We start from the raw sequence: 24421 nt of genomic DNA, 5'->3' as shown, positions 1-24421 counted from the left end.
CTTGTAATGAACAGGATGTTTTGGAAACAGCGATAGAAGTAACAATGCCTTCAAACACTAAACACACAGGCAGGAACAGTTTCCTGCTACACACTCTGGTGGGCTTTTACAGCATTATCACAAATGCATCACAAAAGATTATAAAAATTCCTTGTTTTATCTGCAAGAGGTCTTCTTGTGGATGGTCTGACGGAGCAGTCATAGCAGCAGAATGAGGCAGAGAAGCCCAGAGCTGCTTCTTTCCCTCCTCAGCTGCCCACATTAACCCAGCAGGGCTCTGCCTTTATGGCTCTCCTGCTCACACTTCAGTGATGAGAGTAAACAAGCAGCAGGCCAAAGGTCATCTAAGCCCACAGAATAAAGGAGGGCACAGGGGGGAGAAGAGGTGGGAGGAAAGGAGAGCGGCCCGAGGCGGTGCTCAGATCACTGTCAGGGCTTCAAGCAGGGAGTGATGTACGAGACAACAGCTGCAGACCGGAAATTATTATAAACAGAGAAGAGAGCGAGAATATGAGGGTAAAGGCTGCATTGTCTTTATCTCACAAATGTGTTACTTCCTTGTTTCTGATACTGTGTGGGAAACCTGTAAAAAATGAAAAGAAGACCCACCCCTGACTGATAGGGAGAGATTAATCACAGCTTTTGTCTCATGCAGAAATGAGGAACAATCATACAGACCAGTGCTTTTTCCCACCTGTATTGTCGAATGACGAATGAGGCCGATTAAGGACATGTTACATTATTGTTACCTTTTTTCTTCTTCTTTTAACGTCATTAAATGAATCCTGGCAATTAAGCCAGCCAGCATCGTATAACTGGTATATGGATGTAATATGGATTCTTATTCTCAGGTTGCTATCGCGTGCAGGGTGTAGCAAGGTGACACGACTTTCCCTCGCACCCAGATTAATCCCACTTTGACTGTTGAGGTGGATTAGCGCTAACTCGGGTGCCCAAACTTGTTTTAATACCCATATCATCAGACAAAAAAAAAAGAAAAAAGAAAAAAAAAAAAGGATAAAGATTTGAGCAGGCAAGCAGCATTTCAGAATGTGGCTTTGCAACTTACTATACAGATTTGTCAACCACACAGCAAATTAAAGATATTATCTAGCCGAAGCCTATTTGGAGAAAGTTGTGTGATGATGCTGAGCTGAGACAGGGACTCTGCTCCCTAACAAAGGTGCGCAGCAACAAGAGACAGAGTTGCATGGTACTGTTTTTATATTATATATATATATATATATATATATATATATATATATATATATATATATATATTTCTTCTGCTTTTTTTTCTATAATTTGCAGTGTTTATCAGCTTGAATGTGAGACAGGCACATCATCCCTCCCAACATGTATGTTATGAATGGCTCGCCAGAGCTGTCGTGGCACAAATACACCCTGGTGGACTCCTGCAGGGCCGTCTACTTCTCAGGGCAGTGCAGTAATCATTTTTATCCTGCTGATTTTCCAAATAGAAATGGACACGTATGATAAAAATGTCACGGCCACTCCACATGTCAGTGAACTAACAGGATTACATGTCACTTTCTAATGTCTCGCTCTGGTTTCCTTTGCTGTGAATGGCTACATTATTGCACACGGGAACTTTGTGGTAATATATGGTAAGAGACAAGTAGCTCTTTATGGTCTGTGATTATTTAGTTTGAATGAAACCAGTGATTTATGCCCATTTAGCTGAAAAGCCCTGTAAATTCCCTGAGCTGCATTTCCCCTGGATATAGAGTGAGTGGAGTGAAAGTGACAACTGGGTTTGGTGTGGAAATGTACACTGCGTCCCAGAGTTATATTTAATATACCTGACATGAAAAACGTGCCTACCTACTTACCTCCAGCCGCAGCACAAAAGAGAAAGTACAACCTGCTGAGCTCATGTTGAATCAGAGAGTGGGAGTAAATACTGAATTAGGAAAATATGAGCTATAGTGGCAGACAAACCACCAGCTATTAGAGCACGGTGAGATATGTAGCCAGGCGTCCGCTCAGTCCACATTTGAGTCATGTGCCGTTTTGTTTCACGTAGCACAAACTGGAAGAGAAACAGCCGCGGCGTTCCAGAATGAGGGCTTTGGGTGGAGTATGATGTGGATGAGGGTTAGTGGAGCAGCGGCATATTGTCCACATGGCTGGCTTGGCTCGGCGAGCCCGATGAAGCCTTGTCCAGCATCTCAATGTCTCCAACACAAATAGCCACATTCATCCACTCCTCTCACACCATTACACCTAAAAGACTCGACGCCAGCCAATCCAGAAATAGAGGCAAATTTGTTTTTCACTGACACTGTGGCTCAACAACAGAGATGAAAACATCAAGAGGAGTGGCTACAAGATGATGTGTTTCCTGCTCTTTTTCTTACTCCGGAATGTGTTTGTAAGAACAAAACAAAAGAGGAAAGGAGTGTTTACTCCTGTGGGTGGTGTGTAGGGTCAGTCGGTCAAAGCGTGGTAAAAGGGCTTCTCTGATTGCATGCCTACTGGCTGACACAATAGAGCAACTAATCATCTTATTTAGAATCCAGAGGCCAGCCATATCTTAATGTAGCTGTAATGAGCTGTTGAAAATCCCTGAATTGCGGGAGGGATTATTGAATTGAAACAACTCTGGTAATCATAACGTTTGAGTAGCCACTCAGTATTTACTGCCCATTGAGCCGCATTTTTATCCACTTATGAAACCGGATCGCTCAGACTCCTTTGACCCACAGTGGAGCCTTTTGTTGCTTTGTTTATCGTTTGGGAAGCCCTGTGTGGTAGTCGTACCGGCGAGGCGTCCAGGTGTGCATACGTGCAGGGTGATTATGACTCGCTGACAGACCGGCGAGACAGAAAACCAGACGACATAAACAGCAGGCTCTGATTGCATAAACAGAATTAATGAAGGCGCACTTTACATAAAACTCACTCTGCACTCATTTTGCCGGAGCACCTTTGTGTTACTCAGATGTTGCAAAATCAGGATTGAAATCTTTTCAGGCAGATGAGGAAAGGAGCAGTAGCGTGCAGGAGTTCCTGACTGTGTCAAAGATGGAGACACTTGCTAGAGGTTTTTGTTTCAGATCCTTTCACAGACTAGAAGTGCCACTTCACCATTGAGCATTTGTCAGTTTATGGATGTTGCTGTCATGTCAGCCTTCCTGTACACACTGTGCAGTGCAGTGTGTAAATAAAAGAACAGGCATAGACACGGGCGACAGGAACATAGCGCATATGCAGGAGGCAGCCACTATGCACCTGCAGGGGAAACGTCACACTGTAGTAGACGGCTGCACAGACATGATGCTCTTAATTGCTCCTAACAGATCAGTCTGGCCTTATTACTTCATCCGCTTCCTTATTTTCGATATCTTACTTTGTTTTCTTTTTCGTTCTGAAACACTGGACGTCATAATTTGACCCTCTGTCCCCGTCTGTGTGTCACTTCAGGTCTGAGCATCCGCGGCGCCCAGGAGGAGGACCCTCCAGACCCTCAGCTCATGCGTTTAGACAACATGCTGCTGGCAGAGGGCGTGGCAGGACCAGAAAAAGGTGGCGGATCTGCCGCCGCTGCAGCTGCAGCCGCAGCCTCGGGCGGAGCGGCTGACAATTCCATTGAACATTCCGACTACAGAGCCAAACTCACCCAGATCAGACAGATCTACCACACAGAGCTGGAGAAGTACGAGCAGGTACGGAGGAGCCAGAGCAGCAACATAACAACACCAAACATTCAGAGGATTTCTTATGAAAAGGCGCGTACAGTTTTACATCTGAGCCTGTTTCTATGAATTTCCAACAACAGACGACGTGACTGATGACGCTCCACATACTTGGACGGTGCTTTGGTTGTTTCCAACATGGTGGCCAAATCTTATTTTACAACCCAAGAATACACTCAAATATATTTCTTAACACATTCGGGGTGAGAAATATCCAGTTCGGTAACAGATTCTGCCTGGTTTGATTATTTTGAGGAGATTCTCCCGGACAACTGTGCCACGCTGCTGCACAAACACGGCAAAAATAACTGTTTTTGTCACCTGAAATACGGCTGCAGATCTCCTGGCGTCTCGCTTCTTTCTCCGTCTGCCTCACAATTATTTTTGTTATAAAACAAATGACACTGGATTACTTTTTACAGCAATAGGTGCAAATTTATCACAAGAAAATCTTTTACGTAAACATCAGGGTTTTTTTTTTTAATCCTGCACCTCTTAATGCCTTTTGCTATTAATTGTGTTCTCCTTTCACGTTGACTTTGTTCGCATCATGGCCAGTTTAAGTGCACACCATGTTGCAGGAGAACAGCTTCTCCCTGCATGAGAGAGAAAATTGTATGCATGAGAGCAGAGATGTGTTATCAGCTTGGAAATAATTGAAAAAATGTAGATGATTATATCATCATTATGTAGATATATATAGAGATTCCAGGCATGCCTTATTGTTAAATGGAGGTATGATCAGCTCTTTTACTGAGCACTTTGAGCCTGTCATGAAACACAGAGGCATTATGGGAAAAATAGAAGGTGCAACAGTGATGCCTCAGCAAGCCAGCGAGGTAAATTAGACTAATTTACTCTCTGAGAGAGGAGGTGGGTTTGTGGGGGCATACAACACTTTGCCTGGAGTGAATGCATCTTTCTTAAGGGTGTTTCCAGGTTTTAATTATCTAAATGTAAATACTTAACGAATTTTACTCAGAGTAATGAGCTAAAGTGTGCACTACGTAAATGAGTTATTCTAATTAATCATGTATGAACTACTGGTTTAACGAAAAGCTGTTTAAATTCGATCTGCATTAGGCCCAAGCCAAATTGCGAATTGGCATTTATATTCATAGATGACTTCACCTATTATGCCAAAGTAATATATAAACACCGCACTATGTTGAAGCTTTTAACAAAAAGAGCCGCTGTCTAATGAACTCATTTCTATATGCAACTTTAGAAGAACAGTCAAAAGGGCTTTTGGAGTTCTAACAAGCTGACTGCTGTGTGGTGTATTACTACTCACTTTGGCTGTTTGTGTCTCCGTTTCACTCGACAGGCGTGTAACGAATTCACTACCCATGTGATGAACCTGCTGAGAGAGCAGTCTCGCACGCGGCCCATCTCTCCCAAAGAGATTGAGCGCATGGTGGGAATCATCCACCGTAAGTTCAGCTCCATCCAAATGCAACTGAAACAGAGCACCTGCGAGGCCGTCATGATCCTGCGCTCCAGATTCCTCGATGCCAGGTCAGTGGTTGATGTGTGTTCGTGTGTGTGGTTTTAGACTCTAGAAATGGCCCATGGAGCCCCATTCTGAGGCTCATTTCTACATTTGGTGCAGGTCTGTAGTTTGTTTTTCTGCCCGTGTTCCATGCGTGATCAGTTTTCCAAGACAATCGCGGCCTTACACCTGCGAGCAGTTAGGAGCAGATGAAACGAGGGCTGAATCACGTGTAATGGATGGAGGGGAGGTCATAGCAGGTGTTGTGGATTACTCTAATCGCTAACAGCGCGGCATTTTTGCAGGGAGCAACACAAGTTTGGTCCACACAAGCAGAGTGGAAGCACATTTGCTGCCCACTGCCTGTGTGAAGCGTAGTAAACAAGGCAAAAATAAGCAAATGCTCAAGAACATGATAAGTAGTGCCCTTGGGAGGGAAGGGGACCCAGATCTAGTTAGAGTTGGCTTGTTTCTACTGGAGATCCCTGGGGCTGTGGCACTTCAGGAACAATGCTCAACTGTGCATGCTGTGATTTCTATAATGTACCGAGATGCACTCCGACTGGGCTTTGCGCTCCATCACGAAGCCCACCCATCCGCTGCACTAAACTCTACACATTACACGCTTGGACTGGAAATTGGAGACCAACAGACCAAATTAAACAGTGTATGTGTTTTGAGGTTGTGTACGTGTGTGTGTGTGTGTGTGTGTGTGTTTTGGTGAGTGTGTGTGCGTGTCAGTTTATTGGTTGGAGTCCGGTCTTCTGTGTGTTGACGAGCCTCTTGGAGCAGGACACGATATCCTGCTCCTGAGGGCCCTTAGAGCCCATTCCTCATTATTTTCACCATTTATGTGTGAGATTGATTGCGCAATTTGTGCGATCCAAATGGATGGGTTAATGCTGGTCCCGCTAATAGGCTCGCTCGGCCTCTCTCTCGTTTTGCTCCCCACTCAGGCGGAAAAGGAGAAACTTCAGCAAGCAGGCGACGGAAATTTTGAACGAATACTTCTACTCGCACCTCAGCAACCCTTACCCCAGCGAGGAGGCTAAAGAGGAGCTGGCCAAGAAGTGCAGCATCACAGTTTCCCAGGTGGGTAGCACTCATCTAATAGTAGCTGGTGGGTAATCAGGGTGGGAACGAGTGAGGTGTAGAGGGACAGTTACCGTAGGTCCCCGCCACCAATGTCCTTAGCTAACCTTGACATTGTGATTGGCTAATGATGCTTCAGTCAAGGCTGGTCCCAGTCAGTCAGAGCAGGGCCACAGGGAGGGGAGGCCCATCATCTTGGCCTCAATCAAAGCACTATGCTGTTCTTCCTGAGCTGCCCCGACGCTGGGTCCCCCGCCAACCCCCCCCACCCCCCCACCCCACCCCCCCTCTCATTCCCATCCACCACGTGTGCTCTCTCTCTCTCGCCTGGTCAGTCGCTCAGGTCATAAGGGAAGTAAAAACAAAAAAAAATAAAAATAAAAAAGGAAGCTATTTAATCTGCACAGGGCTGGTATTTTTTACAACTTCCCCTCTTAATATTTAGCATCGCCTCTTTGCTGGGTAAACCTGAAGGCAATATCTCTCCCACACCCAACCCCCCCACATCTAAAGTCTTATTATCTTGTTCTCTCTCTCTTTCCTGCTATATGATTGTGACTATATTTATACTCTATTGTTCTATGGATGTCCTTATGAGACACAATATCAGAGGAACATTAATCTATACCATAACGATTAATCTGCAGTGTTTTGTTCTGTGCGGGGAGGGGGTGTTGAGGGGTATATGAGTGTAGTCATGAAGAGTCAGATACTGTAAAAGCCCATTCTTTTTTGCCTTCAGGGGGTGGGAAGCACCATCACAGTATCACAGGTATGTCATAACTTCTCCTGATCCACTGTTTTTCATTTCTCTGTACCTCCTTTTGTTGATGTATGTAATAGCCTCACAGTTTCTCACTACACAGACCCCCCCCCCCTCCCCTCCCCTCCCTCCCTCCCTCACACGACTGGATCAATGCTAATGCTATCATGAATATCTAAAGCTTGACTTTTAGAAAGAGTGGATACGAATTCTCAGCATTCACATCCCACCGTCAGTCACACAAGTACACGACTATTTGTGATTCTTTTGAAACCACACCAATGTTATCATCATTATGTGTACAAACTATGTGTCACATGACTTTTTTTTTTTCCCTGCTATTGTTTGCCACATCTATTTTGTTTCTTGTGTAGCGTCGACAGGTTGCGTGGTCTTTTGGATCTTCCAGTTAGTTTACTTACCCCCCACCCACCCACCTGCAATCACTGTCTGCTTTATAGCAGTTAAAGAAATGGGCCTCACAACTGGAGCGCTGCTGTGTTGTTTTCTGAGTGCCTCGCTAAACAGGCTGCTGTACGACTTCCCATGAGAAGGAATTAGTCTTTGGAGAAATTAGAGGGCTTTTAAAAAATTCACTTGAACTCCTCTCAGGCCCCATTAGTGGTGTACTCCTCGACGAGCAGAGTCCACGGCAGACATTATTATTGACTTATTCTTAGTGCTTTGGCTCATTTTAATGGCGTAAAAAAGTCAGAGGCTCGACGTGACGCCTCGTACACCCTAAGTGTGTTATCCCTCACAGCGCTCCGGCCGCTCAGTCACAAACCGCTCGCTGTGGCTGCACTGAGGGCTCAGCTACATAATTTGTCAAAACTCTTTTGTGGGCTTTTGTTGATTACACAAACACTTCATTAAGTAAAACCCATCCATCGTGAATGGTATGCCAATAGCCGTCGTCGGCTTCGCTCAATACATCATTGCTGACGAAACCCCCTGCATCATTTTAGCAGGGATTAAATGCAAATGCAGATTTCTCCGATTTAGATCCAGTCTTTGGTTTACATTTTCAGATGCCCTTAGGAAAATGCTTCTGTTGTAAATTTTGAATATGAATATTATTATTGAACTTTTTGATGTGCCTGATTTGATTAATTAGGAAATTTGTTGGCTATAACTGAAAGCAGCGAGCGTCTGATGTTACTGCGGGTGCCGTCATATGTCCTCCGCCACATGCCGGGGCTGCTGAGTGTTGCTGTGAGCGAGGGATGCCACTACTAGTGCAGGCTGAGGACATTCTCTGAGGTTTTGCTGTTGGTTTGTAAAACCAATGCACAGTCACAGAGGAAAACTATCTTTGTTTATTGCAGTTGCAGCAAAAACCTATCAAAAAAGCATTGTTTTAGTCATTAATTTTCAGATTTGGTTGGTTTTTTTTAGGCTCTCTCTGTGTTGCAAAGGGATTTGCTCTGTCCTCTCTTTGTTTCAGTACAGTGGACAATTTAAAGTGTTAATTTCCCACAAACTGTTGATTAAATATAAGCGGTGTACATTCTCCCCGACATCCAAACAACTATCTGGCCTGTAGAAATCACTAGACTGGTGGAGGAGATCTCTGATATCATGAGACTCGGGGTTTATCTGTTCCAGAGGCAATATTTGATGTAATCTGTGATTTGGGGTGTTCAGCGTTTTAAGCAAATCCCAGAGCTGATATGAATTTGCATTACCATTAGACTTTCTTTGTTTGAGCAACGACTCAATATCTCGGATCACTGTAAATTTAGAGAAACTTCATTCATTATTAACAGAGCCTGTATAATTGATGGTATCACAGCTAGCAAGACCTTCTTTATATTTAAGGCGTAGAGCTCTACAACCTCTGTTATACTGGGATCGTGGACAGATCATGCATTGCCTTTCATTGTCTAGCGAACAGTATTGACCTGAAATGGGGTGAAATAGTCTGAATTATTAACTACGGCTCCTCAGCCTCTCTGGTGGGGAGCAATGAAGGCAATGGTATTGTGTTCTTTGCACGGTCATTATACAGTCACTGCCTTCACGGCGCTGATGTCAGGTAATTCAGCCTCACACCCTCTCGCCAACACACACAGGAGGGCGACTGAATGCACGACCCTTCCACGAGATAAAAGGGGGATTAGTTCTGTAGATTGGGCTGTGCTGAACACCTTACGCAGCCTTACATTTGTTCAATATTTAGCTGAACCAGAGAATCACCAACGCCGGAGTTCAGTGGGCAGGAGAGAATGTGTGTGTGTGTGTGTGTGTGTGTGTGTGTGGGATTTGATGACGGAGTCTGCTCTGGCCTGTAACACCTTACAGGGGTAGAATACAGTCATGACACACTTAATCACAGTGGACATGAGCAGAATAAAAAAATGTCATATTTAAACTGTCATATTGCAACATAAACACGTAGGATTTGTTTCTTCGTGGTCACATTAGCGAAGTCAGTCTCCATGATGAATGTCTTTTTAGAACCAGGTTTGTGTGTTGTTAAATTAACACCATGGGAAAACATTTTCAAAGATTTCTGGTGTTTTCTGGGCACTGTGCGAGCTGTCTCCAAGAGTGAGAATATTACGTCATCTTTGGCTCTACAATCCACTGTAAGCGGGTTAAGTAAAAAGGATGATGGCCAGGGCTTTCATTGCTTCCAATTAAACCTTGCTTGTTAGTTTAACCTCTAGGTAAACCCATCAAACAATTGATGTCAAGGAAACCCTGCTGCCAACAGTGGGGCTCGCCTGAATGGTCATTAATTTTAATTGCTTAGATATTAAAGATTTAGAGCACAGAGACATGCAGGATAGAAATGATCTGTTGTCCTGCAAATCCAGTCAGTTTTTACGCCACAACACTGGCAGGCTGCTGGGGATATTAAAATTTAAGCTTATGGGTAGAAATTAAATAAAGCATCATTAGGGGCAGCTGCTCTTTGGCTGGTCCAGCGGTGGGCTGCAGGGTCTGAGAGGGGGGTGGCGGCAGCACAGCGACAAGACAGTCTAATTTATAGAACCATTAAAAGCAAGCATCATCGCATTATTATTCCAGTGTTGTTTCAGAGCCAGCGTTTTATACACACACACACACACACACACACACACACGAGGTTCATACTACTTTTTAGTCTTTGACCGATGTTTGATGTTATCATTACAATTCAACAAAATTAGCAATTCCCAACTGCACAAATCATTTGACTTCAACGCTTCCCCCAGCCTGTAGAGCTCCGTTTCTCTATGGTAAAATATTCATTTTAATTAACACATCAATTAACACTAACTGCCCCAAATATCTGTTTATTGTGTCTCATGTCGACAGGGTCTTTACACTCCTTTTTTATTAAATAAGAACAGTTTCTGTTTGAATCTGAATATGTATAAACACAAGCACGCACACACACACACACACACACACTCCCAAACGTTTACTCTCCTCACTTTTAAATTGTAAAAAGACAGCCGTGATGAGAGGAAACAGGAGAAGATAACATGGTGATCTGCAATTGTCTCATAAACATGCGTGCACAGATGGGTAAAGAATTACAGGAAAAACTGTCTTCATGTGCCTTACAAAAAGGCCACTGATGCTTCACTGAGTCCTGGCATGAATTCTACAGGACAAACCTCAGAAACTCTATTGGAGGAGATTCTTCCAAAAGATATTCACTCATTTGGTCTTTAGACGGTGGCAGAGACCTCCACCTAACACCTCGGTCCAAAATCTCCACCAGACCATCAGCAGGGTTGAGATCTGCAGTTTATAATTTACACAATTTCATCCCCATCAAATCATGGATCGCTCTGTATGGAAACATCTGCGTTCGTTATGTTTCTACATTCATTTATTCAGTTTTTTCCTTTCATTTGTCACCCGTCTGTGTCTCACTGAGGGGAAATTTGTATCCTTAACAACGAGCCACATACAATAACTGACGTGTTACGCAGAAGCAGCCCCTTGTGTTTTCATTTTGTCAGGAGACAGAACGGAGAGCATGTCATGCTCCCATCCTTGGGAAGACACAAGTGGCTCCTGATTATGGCTTAATTAGCTTGTGTACCCGGTGGACATTACTGCAGGGGCTGGGAATTGGGTACTTGATGGACCCAAACATGACATCTTGAAACAGTCACACTGCTCAGTGCACGGTGCTGTGGCTGCTTGACGTCTGACTCCTCTGCTCCTCCTCCCTCTGCTCTTCCACACAGGTATCCAACTGGTTCGGCAACAAGAGGATCCGGTACAAGAAAAATATCGGCAAGTTTCAGGAAGAGGCCAACCTGTATGCTGCCAAGACTGCTGTAAACGCAGCACACGCTGCAGCCGCTGCAGTGCAGAACAGCCAGGCCAACTCCCCTACCACACCGAACTCCGGTAGGCACTCCTGCATATCGTCAACAGAGAATCAAAGATATGCCCTGTACCTCAGCCCTTAACCTGCTGCCTACCTGCCTCGCTCTCTCATGCACCATTCACGCAGGCGAGAGTGACAGGCTCTGCTCCCAGCTTGGGGATCACAGTGTCTCCTGTCTATAAGACAGTTGATGCCAAGCAAACTCATGCATAAAGAGAACGTTCCTGACTTGTGAACCGAGAACACTTGTATTTTTGGCAAAATAAAAAGAGAGAACTCAGAAAGAATGTGATGGGATTTGTTTTCCCTTGACTTTCTGTCAACTTCCTGTCATCTGTAATGTAATGGTATGTAGTTCCTCTGAGTAGTGGTGCCTTTATTTGCTAAATAAATGTGAACATGATTGCTGGGAGCATTTTATCTACAGTAATAGTATTATATCAAAATGGAATAGTATGCTATTCGTATTGAGCACGAGTCACATAAAGCACAGAGCCTAAAAGGGCAAGCTTAGTCCCCAGTAATGACTATAACATAATGCTGAGTTTGGACTTGGTTGACCTGCATCGGGATGTGGTAAGCTTATGAAGTGGTCCCTTTTTCTTGCACCCAGGATTCCAGATGAAAGATGAAGAGTTTCAGCTGGATTCTGCAGAGAGCAAAAACACTCTTTTAACCAACATGTTTACTGGTACTGGTCTTTTCATAAGCTTCTTATTGTCCTTGTCATTTACCATGTGATACCTCCCACCAACGTTAGATTGGAAGTAGGTGATGTGGAACAATTGGGAGCTTAAGCGACCAACCACATATAGACCCGGTCCCTTGTGTCATGTGATATTCATTTCATTTGTGTCCGCCGCATTTGTAAAAAAAACACAAAAAACAAAAAAAACAACAAAGATCCGTAAACCCTCCTGCATATCGTCCTCTTCTGTTGGTTTATTTGCCTCCCTTTCTGTCCACTCTTGTAGTTGCTTGCTTTATGGGAGTCTTTCTTTAGTGTATTTGTCTGCTTGAGTTGGGTCGGTGTGTTCAGACACGTGTGTGTGTGTGTGATTGTGCGCGCGCGCGTGTGTGTGTGTGTGTGTGTGCTTTCCCTTGCTAGCCCTCTTATGTATTCAGCTACTTACATCTTCCCTCTCCAGGTTCTTCAGGTTCTTTTAACCTCCCAAACTCTGGGGACATGTTCTTGAGCATGCAGAGTCTGAATGGGGATTCTTACCAAGGGGCACAAGTCGGAGCCAATGTACAGTCACAGGTAGGATCCGCAATCGGGGACAGTTCCTGACTACCAGTGCAGAGAGCTGTCCTTGTCTTGCCTGTGTACTGAGCCATCCACAGTGCAGTCTGAAGCACATTAAAGCAACAAATAGGAAAACGCCGCTCATGCGAGGACGGCCCAAATTACCGCAGCGAGGCCTCCGATAGCGCCGATAAGTGTTTAATGACTATTTCGCTTTGGATGGAATATTTTGGCAGCCAAAATATAATCCCACCCCACTGCTATCATGCCACAAAGCAATTCCTGACATCTTTAATGAACATTTTGTGAATGCATTTGGCTTTGACTTGAGCTCTTGGGTTGGTATTGGGTTTTTGGTACTGTGCCCCCCCCCCCCCACCCTCCTCTTTGCTGTATTTTTTTCCTTCTGTCTCATCCTGTTTGTTGTTGATGTCTTCCATTTTGTTAGTTTAATGCAGCTACACAAACATACACTTAGGAGAACAATGTTGTTTCGTGATTAAGGTCAAACACCAAAGCCCGTTTGACGCAGCCGTAGCAGTAGCAGGTTTCAGCATGCGAGCAATGTCTTTTATTTTTCTGTTAGAGAATCTATTAGCTGTGTTACAAATCTGGTTAGCACGTTTGCTGTCTCGGGAGTGCTTTTGTGATTTCACACTAGTCAGTATCTGTTGCTTCACCGAGCATGTTTACACTTAGTGTTGGCCCGCTGCGAGACACCACGTTGAACGGCTTTGTCCACCTTGTCTGTCCCCTCAGGTGGATACCCTGCGCCATGTTATCAGTCAGACGGCAGGATACAGTGATGCTCTTGGGGGGAACACAATGTATAGTCCACATGGTTTGAATGTAAGTAATTCCTTCATTGTTGACACGCAGCCAATGTGACAGGACAGCATACTCTTTTCCTAATGGCATTTTATGAATATATATTGAACAGGTGCATTTCATGCTTTGAGCTTTCCAAAAAAAAAAAAAATTCACCTGACAGAAATAAAAGTTGCATTTCATAAAACCAATTGCATGACAGCATTGAATCTTTTAATACTTTGACTCAATTAGATTAAAATATATACACACACACACACACACAACACATAAATTTATCTACATATGTTTTGGATGCCTGGTATCTGTTACATTTAGGTGTTTTGAAATGCTTCACAGAACTTCCCTTGGTCTTATCTTTACGATAAAATATGAACATGTGATTGCCTGCAGCCCTTTCCAGACGTGAATTCCATCTTCCTTGATGAGGTCTGATATGGCGCCTTTTTGTAAAGCAGTGCATAATCTGAAGCTATCAGAGTAAAGATTAATTTTGCTGATGAGAGAGGATGAGGAGGGAAAGAGTGAGAGAGCGAGGGAGTGAGAGAGCGAAGAGAATAGTAGCAGACAGCTTCTCTCTCACTCCCTCAGTTCACTGTATCAGAGCCGTGTTCGCTCTCTTTATATCGTCACGCCCGTTGGCTGTAATGCATGAATATTCACAGTCAGTATTATTTGAAATATCACAAATAATACATTTAATAATACATTTTTTAAGTTATTTTAACACCGTTGTGTTTCGCAACAACAACAAAAAAAAGGTATGAGGCAGAAGAGTCGACACGTATGTAAACAAATGCTGCAGGATGCTGCCTGAATTCAAAGCTTCTGGTGTCATTTCGGTTCTGCTGAAGCTTCATTGCTATAAGACATGTCAGATCTGAGCAGGATCAAGTGTTTTTCACTTTCTCACCAGGTTTCTCACTTCCATGTGCAGTGTAGACCTTGTGGCTCACTAGAGCTTTCTACCATCTCGACTAAAATAGAAACTGACAGTCAAACTTTGCATCCCAGCAAAGAAAAGCTGAACAAAAAGACTTAAGTAATATAATATTTGTGGGTAAGTGGCGCTCCTGTTTTGTAGCAACAACCCAGAAAGTGCCTTATAGATACATTAGCATAGACTAACCTTTAGCTTTGTTGGCTGTGACGTCGAAGGATCCAGTAAAGGCTAGGTCACGCCTGGAGCAAAGCAAAGTCAGACTGGCTAAGACTGGCTCCCTCCTGGAGAGGCCCTGCCCTGTCACTTTCACTCAGCTCTCCCCACCTCAGCCATGCGAGCCCTCCCCATTCCTGACTGACAGGAGAATATGCAGCGACAAGCTGCCGGACGCTGCTGAAATCTGCTTAGACACTGATTTCAGCGACTGCTCCCATTGGTTGAGACCTGAGACAAATTTGTCTTTGCTGATGCATCACGCAGCATCACTGTATCCAAAACATGTTCGTATCAGATAACACATGAGAGCTTTTTCTTTATTTTTGAGTGTTTGGTTACATTTTGGGGGGATAAAAGGGACCCAAGGTCATGTTGCAGTGATTGTAATCTCACCCTTTTCCTGTTTGTGTCTCAGACTAATGGGGGATGGCAAGATGCAACGACTCCGTCTTCTGTAATATCTCCGACAGAAGGACCTGGAAGTGTGCACTCTGATACCTCGAATTGATCCGCTGTTAATGTATTTTACCCTGGAGCTGGGCATGGACTCTTTCACTGGCTGACCAACTACAGAGGATATACAAACCTTCACACATCCCATTTGTTTTCCCGTATGTTATAAACCACGTATGAAAATGACCGTCACCAACACCCGGCGTTTCCTCACCGTTCCTCACAGTGTTTTCTTTCTGTTTTCATCCACCAGCTTGTTTGTTGTAGGGGTAAGCACACACATACACACACGCACAGAAATATAAAACAGTCCTCAGATGCTACTCATTAAACTTCCAGGATAATTATCTCCTCTCAACTTCAACTACCGGATGACACTTGTATATTTTACATGACAATTTAAATGTCCAATTATGATTTTCGATCGCTGTTTTCCATTTTGATAATTGGTTTCCCTCTCAGTTCATACAATACATAGATTAAAGCAGCTGCTTATTTGACTGTAATGTGCTCGCAATCTTGTCCAGCAACTCAACAATGCTACTGTTGACAGCTCAATGGCAGCTTTGTTGTTACTTCCAAGATTTATTTTGCCTTACAGCTGTATACATTAGTACAAGCAAATAACTATTCAAAGTCTGGAATAGAAAGAAGTGTAATTGATTGCTTGACTATAACATGACACCATTCCATATATTATAATTTGATGTTGAGTATGTACATATGTAAACTTTTTTTTTTTTTTTTGGTACTGCTTATGGAAATCATCAAATCCCCCCACAGTAGATCATTCCCTCATGACACACACACACACACACACACACACACACGATCAGGCCCAGATACACACGAAAATTTGTATATACAGTAATATAGTAATTATACGTCCCACCAATCAATACACAGCTTTATTACCTCATTGAGATTCATACAATTTCCAACATTTCTGTAGCTTAGAGTGCTCACTTACTACCTCTAAACAATATCACCACCATTGTTCTCTTCCTTTTTTTTTTAATGTTTTCTAATTGTTTTGATTACATCTTGTAACACTGTAAACTTCCTCATTCTCTATGTAATGTAATGTATATTTTAATCTTTTAATAAAATGCTGCCATACTGCAGCTTAAAATGACACAAATAAAAAGTGAAAATGATAATATTAATACCATGAAAAATAGCCTGGGGAGGGGGCGGAGAGGTTGTTGGTCTGTGGCTTTTATGAAGGGGGGTGGGGTGGGGGTGGGGGGGGTGTGATGAACATTGTTGATAAATTAACACCAAACAGTAAAACTGTTGTAAATACTAAAGAAGAAGAAAAAAAACATTTTGAATGTTGCTCATCTTGTTACTAAATCATACAAAAAAATGAAAGAAAAAAAAAGTCACTATAAAACTGTAATGCATAGAGGTTTCAGTATTCAGAACTGTATATTTCCAGCTCTGTTCAACAGGGTTCAAACTTCTTTTCTCTTTTTTCTATTGTATGTGATTCTGAAACTGAAAAGTCATGACAAACGATTTGTGGCAGTGATTCTAATGTATTAAAGATGTTTAGTGTTTCTTTCTAACCAGACTACACCCTGGACTGAAAAGTCTTCCTTGTGGTAGTTGTGTAATTTCAAACATGAATAAACCTTTTGCTTTCATGACAGAAAGTCCTGTTTTATTTCATGATTCCTTACGAGAGAATTCAAACTGCCCCAGAGAGGTGGGTCCAGAGAGCCAGAGGGTGAATCTTGATCATATTTGACTAGAAGGTGCCGACTAATATGTCCACTAGGGGGCATCAGTGTCTCTTCCTTTGTCCACTAGGTGGCACTAGAGCTTGAATATGCCCTGAATAATTATGTTAATGTACGTCACAACGCTTTACAGTCCAGCAGCTTAGAAAAGGCTCATTCTCCTCCTTCTACTGCTGAGGTTTTCTGATGAAGATTTGGTTGGAGTGACCGCTGGAAACATGTTTGCAGGTGTTGAGATGCTTCGTGTTCCACCCAAACGTTGTGACGTGTGCTTAATATACTTTATGATTTGTACGTTTATGTGCATGAAAGGTCTCAAGAGTTCTGAGCAAATTGAGGCCCTAAAAATGTCATTCAGAAGGAGAATAATAAAACTAATTCCTTCAGTTTCAACAGGGCACCAGTCAAGGTTGTGGGAGTCTGTTAAGCCAGCGCCATCAAGTGTGAATTTTTCTGTATCAAACCAAATTCCTTTTTATTTATTTATTTTTTTTTAGAGAGTTTTAATATAGTGTGAATATGTAGTGTGCCTTGCCAATAAGCATTTATTTATACATCATTTGCATGCAGTAACTCTTCTTTTGTATGGTGGGAAGAAGGTGAGGATGAAACCTGCTTTGCAGCTCCCGCGGATCTGACATGCTTAGTGCAATTAACTGAAATGTCAGGCACTTCTAATTCGGGCTATTTTGTCTGTCTGTTGTGGAAAGGCTGCCTTAATGGATCATTGGTTACCAATTCCACATGGAAATTGACATCCATTTATTCTCATTTTCTTTATTCCTTGTCTTATTTCCGTGCTCGTGTCTTTTCGGTCGTGGGCCCTGCTGTTTGTTTGTTTGTTTTTTTCATATAAAAAGGGCAGAATTTTGTGCTAAATAGAGTGAATTTGTTTTTATTTCAGCACGCTAGATAGACAGGAGAGGGAGAAGTGAGATGTAACAGCGTAGCACGAGTCTAATGCACAGACGGGTTCCCAGGAGAACATATTTGTCCACTCAACCAGTGCAGAACTTCATTGAACACCTTTCTGCTGGAATCATATCTTTATCCCCAAACTGCACACCCATGCCACACGTGTCCACATCGACAGCACCGCCCCACAGCTCTGAGTGCTACAATTATCAATGTCCAGAATAACTGTCTGTGTCTTTGTTAAGATTATTACCAATCACTAAATACTGCTTCATTCGATGTTACTGTAAGTCTTTATGGTTGCATTTCATTTTCAGGGCATCCACTCAAGCTGCATGTCAGTAAGGTTTCTAATAATTCTGAATATTTGAGCTCCAGCACCGACGCATTGTGCATGTGGATTGCGAACTACTGTATAGGCCTTGTGTGCAAATGTACTTTTAAAACATAAAGTATTGGATTCTAAGGACCCCACTCAGCAGAACTGGCCCTAGAACCTCTGGAATAAAGAAGTTTCATTTACTGAGATGATGCCTATTAGAGATTTTTCAAAGGTTCATTAAAGACGACATTTTCTAAGTAAAATTCAGCATGAAAAGCATGCATCATTAAATATGGAAATCCAGAATTACATTAGCAATATGCACCAAGCAAATGCCAATTAAATTAGAGAAAGATATCATTTATATTATTAGGGTGGAGTTCATATTAGATTACATATAAAATGTAATTTTTTCCAGCGTTTGATTTATTGCTCTAAGTGTATTGTTCACAGACCCATGCAACAAGGGTTTCAATGGAGAGGATGTTTATATGAAAATGTAGAAAAGAAGTAATTGTATCACAATATTGTTAAATTTCATCTAGTATGAGGATCAGTATCAAATTCACGTACTCAACATCCGTTTATCCATTTCTGCATTTTTATTGGTTAAAATATACATGCAGAGCGATGCAAAGATAACCCACACATGCAGTCAGATTTAATAGAATAATTATTAAGTCATGTCTTTAAATGTGAGCTCAGAGAATAAAGTCAGCTGGTCTGAGTGGAGCACAGACATATTGGGGCTTTGTCCTCTTTTTCTTCCCGAGAACGTAGACACACGTGGCTGCTGACATGCTCAACCTTCAGATCATTTACTGCAGACACGGAGGCATCGCTCCAAAATCCCACGACTCCCAACAAGATCTGAGACCAAGAAACGTTCACACGCACGAGGAAACTTGTTTAGTAAAACACCAAAACAATCGCATCCATATTCAGCGTTCTGAGTGTGTAAACAAAGCCACGACACTTTCAGACAACCCAACGCAGAAATGTGCCGCAATTATACAAAATACCACTGGAACTGTTTCTGCAGGACACTTAAGAGTGCTACACATGTCTGGATGGGCACTCTACTTTGTTTTTAGGACTGCAAAATGATTCATAATCAGCATCTTTGTTTGCCACAGGTGCCCACAGAAATCACGCCACGATCAGTTCAACTGTGTTTTCGATTACAATGAGAATAATGATGTAGGAATGACGATTCCTACTAATAGCGCCAAATATCACAAACGCAATCCCACTCAGAAATGATGAGAGGTAGGTATTTTTTCGAAATCGTGCAGCTCTACGTGTTTTGCATTGTGAGCACAGCTCGTGATTGGTGATGTACTGTAGGTTGAGGAGATGTGAGGAAGAATACAGCAACACCAGCCGAGGAAATAAAAGAAATTCAAATGGAGCTGGAGACATTTTCTTGACACTGGTTGAGCAGAGGTAATGGATCCGATCACATCTGCCTGCTTTGCCTCCGTCAATCAAGGCCGTGAGTCAAAAACCGTGTAAAAATTAATCATTTACACGTCGCACTGTCTGTATTTGCAGGATTTCTTCCCAGTTTATGTGCTTTCATGTAACACACTATGATGGTCTCTTACCTGCCCCCCATTCAGTCAAACTGGAAACCTGCCTCTCCCTCAACTAACAAAGCAGCTGACAGTTTCACAGCCATAAATCAAACTTTTTACAATTCCTAAATGAAGTTCTGTCAAAACATGATTAATGCTGCTATTTACATTAAATGAAATAACGCAAATAGCTACCAAGTGTGCTTTGCAGAGGTTGATAAGGGTTTCTCGAGCAGATTCTGGAGCTTTTGGATCCAAACCTGTTAGATCCTTACTTCTCATCACTTTGTTGGAGAGGCTGAGAGGCTGCAGACACCGGTGTTCCAGTGGTGTACAGCAGCGTGATTTACTGAGCAGCAGTATAATGGACCAGAGCCTGCCTGCGCTCATCTCTTCTTCTATTAAGAGTCCGGCGTGACCTTTGAGCTTCAAACAGTGCAGTGAATTAACATTTGATCCTTCCTCTCCTTACATCTTTACTTAAGTTCATTTTCTATTTAATTTCCACCCATTTGCCTTTTTCTTTTCTTTTTTTTTTTTGTGCACTTGAAGTCTGTGTTGAACCTCATTTCTGTACTGATGGTGGCTCACTCAGACAGATGAGGGTCATGCCACACCAGACAGATCTTTGTTTTACCTCACAGCAGCTGGAACAGGCTGACAAACCTGACCCAGAGTAACATTACAGTCAGTTCCGTTGCCTCGTCATCAGACACAGTAATTAAATAATTACACCACGTAACCTGAATATCTGCAGCTATCCAAGTTTGGAACCTTTCGTTTTGGCACCAACCTTCAGCTGCTTGTGTGAAGTGACCTGCACGAGCTGATGGAGCCCATGACGGAGGCAGCTGATGGAGGGACAATGAGCCGGATGGTAATCTGCTACCAAGGTGCAGAATCTGCTTTTGGTGACATCACTCCTCGTCGATCCTACACAATTTTAACTTCATAATATGTGAAAATGTCTTTGTATAAAACGATGACGATGTCCGATTTAAAGGTAGGGACATCAAGAGTTTCCATGCAAGAGCTTTGACTGAATACCCATGACGTCAAATTCAGGGAAAAATGTACCCATTTGTTGTTAAAAACTGAGCGTTTTCACTGAATCACTTCACAAATTCATTTACAAAGTTTTAAAAAAAAAAAGACATACAGTGGCAAAGCCTATAAAGCAGACATTTATTTGAAATGTTTCTATCAAAAACACATCAAATAGCCACTTAAATATGCTCTGCTACATGTACATGTACATGTTCCCTGGCTCACCGGGATGAGGACGACCTGACAACACGCTGAGAAAGATGATCAAATATCTGTGGAAGTAGCCGGAGTCGTTCTGAGCTGCTAAAGTTGTCTAGGATGTTTGCTGCTGCAGTAACAGAAGCTTCATGCACGCGTCGGAGCTGTCGTTTCTTTCCCGCACACACAGTTTGAGTCTCACTCTCACAACTTCCCCCCAGCAGCTCAGGCACTGATCATTACTTTAATTTTTCAGCTTCTGTTTAGTTTACATGCGGTACAGTGAGTCATTTGTGTCTGAGCTCCTGAGCAACTGAGCCCTGCTAGCTGGCAGGGAACATTCCTGGAACACCAGCTAATGTTACTTTAAAGATTAAATGGAGAAAACGTTTTAATCCCACATCTAAAGAAGATTTTACTGATGTTAAACGTCATCAACCTGTCTGGTTCACTTCCTGGCTGACCTGACCACGTGCAGCATGGCGTCTCCCGAACAACATCTTCAGCATTGTCGGCATTTTAAAATACTTTTATTCATTTCAACTGTGCAACTTTTCCTGCAACTGATTGGTCCCAACATGAATCAAGAACAAAAACTAAAAATGTTGTGATACGCCCCCGTGATCAAGACCTTTGACCCCCAACATCAATCCTCATGGCTTTTTGTGGCAAATTAGAAGAAATTCCTTCAAGGTGCTCCTGAGCTATCATGGTACTGAGGACGGTATGGACGGACGAATGGACAACCAAAACACCTCCGGCCCGCAGTCGTCACCAGTGAGGAGCCACAATTAAAAACGATGGCTGTGTTGTTTACGCGAAGCTACGCTAACCTGCTCACCTCACCATTAACGACGTACATAAACAAGTGTTGCACGGTTCATAGTTATCATGTTTATCAATATAATAAACAGGACTATATTCACTCAGTAGTACATTCCGCCCAGAATATCGGAGCAATCTTAAGAAAGCCAATATTGTGTAGTAGTAAAAACAATAATGCCTCTCACAATAAGTTAGTAAAATATTAAATTTGACTGAACTTGATCCAAATCTGAGACGGAGCCGCCAGCTGCTCTGATTCTTGCAGAAATGACGACTAATTTTCAGCAGACATCCCGGCTCCGTGCTCTGTCTGCTGCAGCGTGGCTATAGGCTACATCATGTAATGGGAAGTCATTAGCTTTTGGTCTGATGCAGTTTGTTCTCAGTCCCTCGCTGCAGCATTTATATTTCATATCTTATGTTTCACAACGTATTAACAGCTGTGGCTTGTTTTTGCCATCTGCAGACAATTACTTTAGTTTACTTGGCTTTGTAATAATAACATGTTTTCTTCTTGCAACTCTCTCAATAGACAACATACTGCAAATTCTTGACAGGTGCTGAGGCATTTGCTCGGGAGACATGGCGAGGAGGATTATTACTGCATTATTTAGTTCTGCTGAAATAAACAAACACATTCCCTTCCTGGCATCATGTGCGACTATGAAGTCAGCGTTGTCTTCGGCATCCTCCAGCTACGAGCAGCCAATTATGATTTACGTCGACTAAAAACCTCAGTGCCTCCTCTAACCTCCAACAAGACCCACTTAGTGCGGAATATTCTCCCCCCATAGCCTCTCATTTGCTCAGGATCTCCTTCTTTTATGACCTTTTTACAATCACCTTGCCTTGTTCCTGCAACTTGCTATCACCACAGTGGCTCAGGTTCCACTCCACAGTCTAGTTTCGGTATAATAACTTGACACTTCACATTGCATTAGTCTTAGTCCCGACAACAAGGTTATGTGACCTATAGTGTCAGAGAGCATACACCATACTTGCTTGGAGTAGCTATTTATCAAGACAGCTTTGGGCCACCTATGATTCAGAGCAGAACAAATACAGATGTGAGGCAGTTATACTGAGGACATATTTGTCCAGCGACTAGAGCTTTAGCTGGAAAACACAATCGTGCTCTTTTCTCTCACAAGGACACGCAAGAGATGCTTCGTCTTAAATATGCATGTTATTAAAAAGGCATCAAGGTGCCAAAAATAACTAGACTATGACGTTATTTTTGTGTATCTTTTTATTTTTCCTTCCTAAATCACTGTGAAATCTTAACTGCTTTTCTCCTCCAAAAACTAGTGAAGACTAATGAACAGCAATGAGAGAAGAAGCTAGCTGGGGACGAGAAAGAAGAAGGCCAACTCTGAACCCCGAGGATGTCATTAGGAGACCAGTGACCCCACTGGTGCAGAGCTGAAAAAGAGATGCCCACTGGCATTGTGTCATATTTTACATGCCATCAGTCATTCCACCACTGCTGGCCATCAAACGTAACATGCATACTGATTTTGGTCATTGGAGAGTAATTTTAATGTGTAAAATTGAGCTGGCACTCTACGTGGACTTTTCCCACATATCTGATCATCACATCTTGTCACTTTAGTCCAGTGATGTGCAAAAAAAAAAAAAGCCTTTAGGCGACATTTTCCACCCGACAATCGAGTCATCGTCTAGTTCTCACGACAACCTCGCACGATATGAAACAACAGACTAGCAAACTGGTGTTAGACATGAAGCTGCACTGTGAGATCACCTGTTTACACACCAACAACCTATACAATCTACTTGTTGCTTTTTCCTCAGACCACACAACGGTCACACGTCGGAAATGCAAAAGGTTTTTTTTCTAGTTATATTCTTATTATTTCCATCAAGGACGTTATTTTTGGCGCCGTCTGTCAGCAGAATCACAATAAGTTAACGGGGAGAAAATTCCTGAACAAGGTTGATTATGGCCCAGAGAAGAAGACCTTATATTTGAGGGGAGATCTGATAAATGATTTTGAGCTTTCATCAAGATTACAAGTCAGCGCACTTAATTGATGGAATGTTTACAGGCTGGAGGGTGTGACATCACGGAGAGCGAAGGCGGTGTCCACCAGACTCGTCGGCCAAGTCTCGCTGCACATCATGTCGGAGCCATGATATCTAAAGGGCAGGAATTCCTCATTTTCATGAGTAATACATTTCAACAGCTCCCTTACAACATCCCTGGTTCAACAGGATCTGGTGATGGGGGGCGGTCACATGATGGGCGGCGGTCAGAGCAGTTTAAGACCTCACCGAGGGCAGGTCATGGTGGTGTTTTGATCCAGACTTGGACACTAGAGTTGGGGGTTCCGAGTCCCGTTGTGTTTCACCGCCACAGTTTTGTCTTATATGAAACAAGTGTTTCTGTATCTCGTCCTAACCGGACCTTCACCGGCACATCAAACATGTTCCAACGGTGATGCTGCTGGTGAGGAAGGATAGAGACTTTTCTTCTGAACAACATTCAAGGCCACCTAGCTTCTATAATCAATGATTCTACATTTCCACCACAACATTTGAACACAGGGACAGAACCATATTGGAGTTGCTGCAGTGAGACGGTCTTGGACTCAGGACTCTCCTCTACTGGTTTCAGTGTTCACTGAGACCGGGATCATCAGGAGGGAAGGTGCAGTTTGCGTTATAGCACCTTTCAGCTCAT

At 42.9% G+C, this 24421-nt stretch overlaps 1 protein-coding gene and 1 long non-coding RNA gene across 8 annotated transcripts in view; one reads left to right on the top strand and one right to left on the bottom strand.

Annotated features, from left to right (window-relative positions):
• pbx3b (pre-B-cell leukemia homeobox 3b) overlaps nucleotides 1-16737 on the top strand; it is a 57530-nt gene extending 40793 nt beyond the window's left edge. For 2 of the 7 annotated variants that reach the window (XM_086207329.1, XM_086207330.1), the window contains exons 3-11: nucleotides 3448-3689; nucleotides 5047-5237; nucleotides 6168-6303; nucleotides 7046-7075; nucleotides 11260-11425; nucleotides 12019-12096; nucleotides 12554-12666; nucleotides 13411-13500; nucleotides 15054-16737. In XM_086207329.1, coding sequence (XP_086063455.1) covers nucleotides 3448-3689; nucleotides 5047-5237; nucleotides 6168-6303; nucleotides 7046-7075; nucleotides 11260-11425; nucleotides 12019-12096; nucleotides 12554-12666; nucleotides 13411-13500; nucleotides 15054-15146 — 1139 coding nt within the window. In that variant the 3' untranslated portion in view covers nucleotides 15147-16737. The remainder of the gene's footprint in view (nucleotides 1-3447; nucleotides 3690-5046; nucleotides 5238-6167; nucleotides 6304-7045; nucleotides 7076-11259; nucleotides 11426-12018; nucleotides 12097-12553; nucleotides 12667-13410; nucleotides 13501-15053) is intronic. The other 5 variants (XM_086207331.1, XM_086207332.1, XM_086207334.1 and 2 more) reach the window with 3 other exon arrangements.
• The window catches only part of LOC147260644 (uncharacterized), a 110515-nt gene that overhangs the window by 44615 nt on the left and 41479 nt on the right, over nucleotides 1-24421 (bottom strand). The window lies entirely within an intron of this gene.

This window comes from Aulostomus chinensis, chromosome 6, assembly GCF_037954235.1.
Source record: "Aulostomus chinensis isolate RoL2024-O1b breed Wild chromosome 6, RoL_Achi_v1.0, whole genome shotgun sequence".
NCBI classification, from domain to species: domain Eukaryota; kingdom Metazoa; phylum Chordata; class Actinopteri; order Syngnathiformes; family Aulostomidae; genus Aulostomus; species Aulostomus chinensis.
This window is presented reverse-complemented; position numbering and strand designations above follow the sequence as displayed.